General features: G+C 70.6%; 1 protein-coding gene across 1 annotated transcript in view; it reads right to left on the bottom strand.

Moving 5' to 3' along the window:
• Positions 1 to 171: 171 nt before the first annotated feature.
• SNX17 (sorting nexin 17) overlaps positions 172 to 6,031 on the bottom strand; it is a 39,390-nt gene continuing 33,530 nt past the window's right edge. Inside the window, exons 8-15 of the mRNA XM_039529348.1 lie at positions 5,208 to 5,277; positions 5,014 to 5,106; positions 4,565 to 4,768; positions 3,342 to 3,464; positions 1,288 to 1,365; positions 1,090 to 1,164; positions 984 to 1,025; positions 172 to 899 (exon numbers count right to left, since the gene is read on the bottom strand). Coding sequence (XP_039385282.1) covers positions 780 to 899; positions 984 to 1,025; positions 1,090 to 1,164; positions 1,288 to 1,365; positions 3,342 to 3,464; positions 4,565 to 4,768; positions 5,014 to 5,106; positions 5,208 to 5,277 — 805 coding nt within the window. The 3' untranslated portion in view covers positions 172 to 779. The remainder of the gene's footprint in view (positions 900 to 983; positions 1,026 to 1,089; positions 1,165 to 1,287; positions 1,366 to 3,341; positions 3,465 to 4,564; positions 4,769 to 5,013; positions 5,107 to 5,207; positions 5,278 to 6,031) is intronic.

Here is a 6,031-nt window from a genome sequence, read left to right as displayed (position 1 = left end):
AAGAGCCGACCAGGGCATGGACCTACAGGGGGTCAAGGAGTCGGGGGGGGGGGAGGGGGGGGTTGCCCAAAGGGAGGCATGGCTGGGGGCCCAGCTGGAGTTACGGCCTCTCTGGGCTGCTGCTGCCCCCCCTCCCAGCCCCCCAGCCCAGGCAAGGCAGCTACACACCCGTTACCAATCATGAGCCGCTTTAATCACTGCAGTGTGTAAACACTGGTTAATGTCCATTGATGCTCCAGTCCCTCTGCAAGCAGCAGCGCCTACAGGGTACAAGCCTGGCGATGATGCTGGCGTCTATGAGCGGGTTCGCGGCGGCAGGCGCAGCCACTGCTGAACTTCGGCCGCCGTTCTTTGTGCAAAGACCTAGCTGCTAATTTGGCATTTATGGAGGCCGGGAGGTGTCTGTCGCCATGGGAACAGCCCCCGGCCTCCACCTCCCCTGGCAGCCAGCCAGCCCTCGGCCTGGCTCGAAGTGCAAGCTGCAGGCCAGTCCTGGCCCCAGGCCCCTGAGCCCTCCTGCAGGGGTGTGGTGCTGGACCAGCCCCCGTCCTGGCTCTCGCCCCATGGAGGGGAGCCTTGTTCCCCCTGTGAAACGGGCTCCGTGGGCTGAGCCAGGGCAGGGGCCGCCCTCAGGAAGGCGGTGGCAGCAGTGGGGAGGTGGCGCCCCCCCAAAGGCAATGGGGGGGGGGGGTTGGAGTGGGGCAGGGGCAGGCGGCTGGTAACCCGGCAGAGGCACGTGGGACGTTCCCCAGAGCCGCGCTGGCCGCGGGCGGAGCAGGCTACAGGTCCTCGTCGCCGATCCCCTCGAAGGCGTAGTTGCCGTGGAAGTCGTTGGCGCCCAAGTCGCTGGCGGAGCCAGAGTGGCTGATGCCGCGCAGGCTGACGGAGGTGAGCTTGCTCTGCAGGGAGGGAGGGAGGGCAGGTTAGCACCATGCCGCGCTGCGGGACCCCCGCCCCCCCCGAGGAGGAGGCGAGTTACTCACCGAGAGTTTGAGCATGGGCTCCCGGCTGCCGTCGGGCGAGTCCTGCAGAGACAGACACGGGTCAGAGGGGGCAGCGGGGCGGGGCGGGGCGGGGGGCTGCACTTACCAGCAGGGGTGGGGATTTCACAGCTTGCTGGCTGTCCGAGCGCCGCAGGGCCCCGTTGGCTCGCCTGCGGAACAGCTGGGGGAAAGCAGAGGAGAGCAGCTCAGCAAGGGGCGGGGGGCAGCCAGGGGACCCCAGGGGAGCTGAGGTGGTAGCAATGCAAGAGGGACACACTCACCCCCCTCCCAGCCACCCCCTCACCTTGCGGATGCTGCCGCCAGACTTCTTCACCATCAGCTCATCCACCATGGACTGCAGGCAGATGCTCAGCATGATGGCCTGGGGGAGACAGCGCCCATCACAGCCGGCCCCGAGCAGCCCCATCTCCCCCAGAGCACAGCCCTGCCCGCCAGCTGGGGGGCCCTGCAGAGACCCCACTGCCGGCCCCGAGCAGCCCCATCTCCCCCAGAGCACAGCCCTGCCCGCCAGCTGGGGGGCCCTGCAGAGAGCCCGAGCAGCCCCATCTCCCCCAGAGCACAGCCCTGCCCGCCAGCTGGGGGGCCCTGCAGAGACCCCACAGCCGGCCCCGAGCAGCCCCATCTCCCCCAGAGCACAGCCCTGCCCGCCAGCTGGGGGGCCCCTGCAGAGGCCCCGAGCAGCCCCATCTCCCCCAGAGCACAGCCCTTCCCGCCCAGCTGGGGGGCCCTGCAGAGACCCCACAGCCGGCCCCGAGCAGCCCCATCTCCCCCAGAGCACAGCCCTTCCCGCCCAGCTGGGGGCCCCTGCAGAGACCCCACAGCCGGCCCCGAGCAGCCCCATCTCCCCCAGAGCACAGCCCTTCCCGCCCAGCTGGGGGGCCCTGCAGAGACCCCACAGCCGGCCCCGAGCAGCCCCATCTCCCCCAGAGCACAGCCCTGCCCGCCAGCTGGGGGGCCCTGCAGAGACCCCACTGCCGGCCCCGAGCAGCCCCATCTCCCCCAGAGCACGGCCCTTCCTGCCAGCTGGGGGCCCTGCAGAGACCCCACTGCCGGCCCGGAGCAGCCCCATCTCCCCCAGAGCACAGCCCTGCCCGCCAGCTGGGGGGCCCCTGCAGAGGCCCCGAGCAGCCCCATCTCCCCCAGAGCACAGCCCTTCCTGCCAGCTGGGGGCCCTGCAGAGACCCCACTGCCAGCCCGGAGCAGCCCCATCTCCCCCAGAGCACAGCCCTTCCGCCAGCTGGGGCCTGCAGAGGCCCGAGCAGCCCCATCTCCCCCAGCGCTCAGCCCTGCCCGCCCTGCGGGGGGGCCCTGCTGAGACCCCTCCGCCGGCCCCGAGCAGCCCCATCTCCCCCAGAGCACAGCCCTGCCCGCCAGCTGGGGGGCCCCTGCAGAGACCCCACTGCCGGCCCCGAGCAGCCCCATCTCCCCCAGAGCACGGCCCTTCCCGCCCAGCTGGGGGCCCTGCAGAGACCCCACTGCCGGCCCCGAGCAGCCCCATCTCCCCCAGAGCACAGCCCTTCCCGCCCAGCTGGGGGGCCCTGCAGAGACCCCACAGCCGGCCCCGAGCAGCCCCATCTCCCCCAGAGCACAGCCCTTCCCGCCCAGCTGGGGGCCCCTGCAGAGACCCCACAGCCGGCCCCGAGCAGCCCCATCGCCCCCGGAGCACGGCCCTACCCGCCCCGGTGGGGGCGCTGCACAGACCGCACAGCCAGCCACGGGCAGCCCCATCTCCCCAGAGCACAGCCCTTCCCGCCAGCTGGGGCCCTGCAGAGGCCCCAGCAGCCCCATCTCCCCAGAGCACGGCCCTTCCCGCCCAGCTGGGGGGGGCCCTGCAGAGACCCCACAGCCGGCCCCGAGCAGCCCCATCTCCCCCAGAGCACAGCCCTGCCCGCCAGCTGGGGGGCCCCTGCAGAGGCCCCGAGCAGCCCCATCTCCCCCAGAGCACAGCCCTGCCCGCCAGCTGGGGGGGCCCTGCAGAGACCCCACTGCCGGCCCCGAGCAGCCCCATCTCCCCCAGAGCACAGCCCTTCCCGCCCAGCTGGGGGCCCCTGCAGAGACCCCACAGCCGGCCCCGAGCAGCCCCATCTCCCCCAGAGCACAGCCCTTCCCGCCCAGCTGGGGGGCCCTGCAGAGACCCCACAGCCGGCCCCGAGCAGCCCCATCTCCCCCAGAGCACAGCCCTTCCCGCCCAGCTGGGGGGCCCTGCAGAGACCCCACAGCCGGCCCCGAGCAGCCCCATCTCCCCCAGAGCACAGCCCTTCCCGCCAGCTGGGGGGCCCTGCAGAGACCCCACTGCTGGGCACCGTGCAGCCCAGGGGAGGCGGCAGCTGGCCCTACCTGGGGGCTGGTGATGGTGACCCACTGCAGCCGGTCCTTGCTCATCAGGTACTCAAAGGCCAGTTCCAGCTTCACCTCCGCTTTGCCTGGGCTGCTCCCCGGCGGCCCGGTGCTCGTGGGAACCTGAGGAAGAGGAGGGTGAGGCTGGTGGCTGTCCCTGCCCACCCCTGCCAGCAGGGCACCAACGGAGCCCCCTGGACTCAGCCAGGCCCAGGGTCAACAAGGTGGGGGGCAGCGATGGGACAGGGGGAGGCTGCCCAGCTCCTCAGGCAGCCTTTCTGCCACAGCAATGAAACAGCAAGAGACCCTCCCTCCCCCACAGTCACAGGCACCCCCCACAAACACCCCCTCCCCCAAAGACCCCTCCCCCACACTCACCGGCTCCCCACACAACACCCCCTCCCCCACACTCACCGGCTCCCCACACAAACACCCCTTTCCCCAAAGATCCCTCCCCCACTCACAGACACCCCCTTCCCCCAAAGACTCCTCCCTCACAGGCATCACACAGTCAGGAGGGCCTGACCCGAACCGTGTGGGGCGAGGGGCCTGGTGGGCAGATGGACAAGCCAGACGGACCGACGGGTTCCCCCCAGCTCCGCGGGAGGGCCTGACCCAAGCCGTGGGGGGCAGGCGGGCGAGCCAGAGGGACTGACGGGTTCCCCCCAGCTCCGCGGGAGGGCCTGACCCGAGCCGTGGGGGGCAGGCGGGCGACCCAGACGGACCGACGGGTTCCCCCCAGCTCCGCGGGAGGGCCTGACCCGAGCCGTGGGGGGCAGGCGGGCGACCCAGACGGACCAACGGGTTCCCCAGCTCCGGGAGGGCCTGACCCGAGCCGTGGGGGGCAGGCGGGTGACCCAGACGGACCAACGGGTTCCCCCCAGCTCCGCGGGAGGGCCTGACCCGAGCCGTGGGGGGCAGGCAGGCGAGCCAGACGAAATGACGGGTTCCCCCCAGCTCCGCGGGAGGGCCTGACCCGAGCCGTGGGGGGCAGGCGGGCGACCCAGACGGACCGACGGGTTCCCCCCAGCTCCGCGGGAGGGCCTGACCCGAGCCGTGGGGGGCAGGCGGGCGACCCAGACGGACCGACGGGTTCCCCCCAGCTCCGCGGGAGGGCCTGACCCGAGCCGTGGGGGCAGGCGGGCGACCCAGAGGGACCGACGGGTTCCCCCCAGCTCCGCGGGAGGGCCTGACCCGAGCCGCGGCAGGCGAGGGGCACTCACCGAGGATGTGACCCGCCAGCACCGCATGCGTGTCACCTTGAAGCTGCCCTCTTTGATCTGCTCGCTGGGCAGCCGCACCTGGAAGTTGAGCTCGCTGTTGCCGGCGCTGACGATGACCTGGCAGCCCTTCTCGGGGAAGTCGGTGACGCAGGGCTCGAACTTGAGATAGCCGTAGTACTTCAGGGTCTGCGCCAGGCGGATGAACTACAGGCAGAGCCGGGCACAGGTTCACTGCCAGGCTCACCCCTCGCCCAGGCCCAAGGACCCTCCCTGCCACCGGCCTGGGGCACCTCTGCCCATTTGTTCCCAGCTGGAGAAGGGTCAGGGAGCCTCCAGGCTCCTCCGACTGCAGGAAGTGACGGAGTGGGCCCAGTGGCCAGACCCTGAGCCAGCTCCGCCTCTCCCCTCAGACTCAGCTCCCTTCCCCGTCCCCCACTCCGCTCACTCACCTCCTTCTTGGAGACCTTCTCCTGCAGGGACTTGAGCTGCCGGTGCTGCTCCTTGGTGACGAGGATCCAGCCGCGTTCTATGTCTGACACAGTCTGCAAAGGAGCAGAGGCCATGAGGAGCAGCCTGCGTGGGGCCGGGCCCCGCAGCACAGACAAGGGGCCCAAGGGCCTGGAGCGCCCGGGCAGACACTCACCTGTGCATACAGCAAGTTCAGCCCCACCCGCTGCTCCATGACATCGTCGTCGTAGGAAGAATCCCAGTAACTAGGAGAGACGGAGCACACTGTGTCAGCAGGGCCCGGCACGCACCAGGGCTGGACTGGCGTTCGGGGGCAGCACGAGTGACCCCAGCCCAGTCACTGATCTCCCCAGGCCACCAACATGCTCACGGACCCAGCGGGTGGGGGCTCTGGGAGGAGCCCTCGGTGAGCCACAGGGCCTCACCGCCTCCACCAGAGTCCGTGGTGGGCAGCCGGCACCCAGCCCAGCTGCAGTGACCCCCGTGGTTCAAGCTCTGTCCCCCCGTCTGTCCGATCTCCTTTGTCAGACTCCCGGGGTGCCCCCGACTGCTCCCCACAGCCCACACTTAACCCCCCCGGCCTTTGTTCCCGAGCTGGGGGATGGGGCTCAGCCCCCTGCGGAGAGGCAGGACCACGTCTCTCTGGGTCGCCAGTCGCCAGGTGTCCGCGTCCCGGCCATGGGATCTGCCCTTGTCTTCTCGAGAGCTGCATGGAGATGGGACCTAGGCCGCCAGGCGCCATCCACACCTGTGTCTTCACCTGCCCCAGAGCCCCCAGACCTCCCACCCGCGGGGGAACAGTGCCGCACACAGGGGAAACTGAGGCACACACAGGACTCTCATAAATATTTTTTTTAATTCCCACTTCATCACACGCATCAATGAGAATGAGCAGGGATGGAGGGGATGGGGGGTGGAGTCTAGCCACACACCTGGGAGAGGTGCTGCTCAAGGGGGGAGGCACAGGCAGGGCACTGCCACACACTCCAGCCCCTCGGC

This window comes from Mauremys reevesii, linkage group 3, assembly GCF_016161935.1.
Source record: "Mauremys reevesii isolate NIE-2019 linkage group 3, ASM1616193v1, whole genome shotgun sequence".
Taxonomy (NCBI): Eukaryota; Metazoa; Chordata; order Testudines; family Geoemydidae; genus Mauremys; species Mauremys reevesii.
This window is presented reverse-complemented; position numbering and strand designations above follow the sequence as displayed.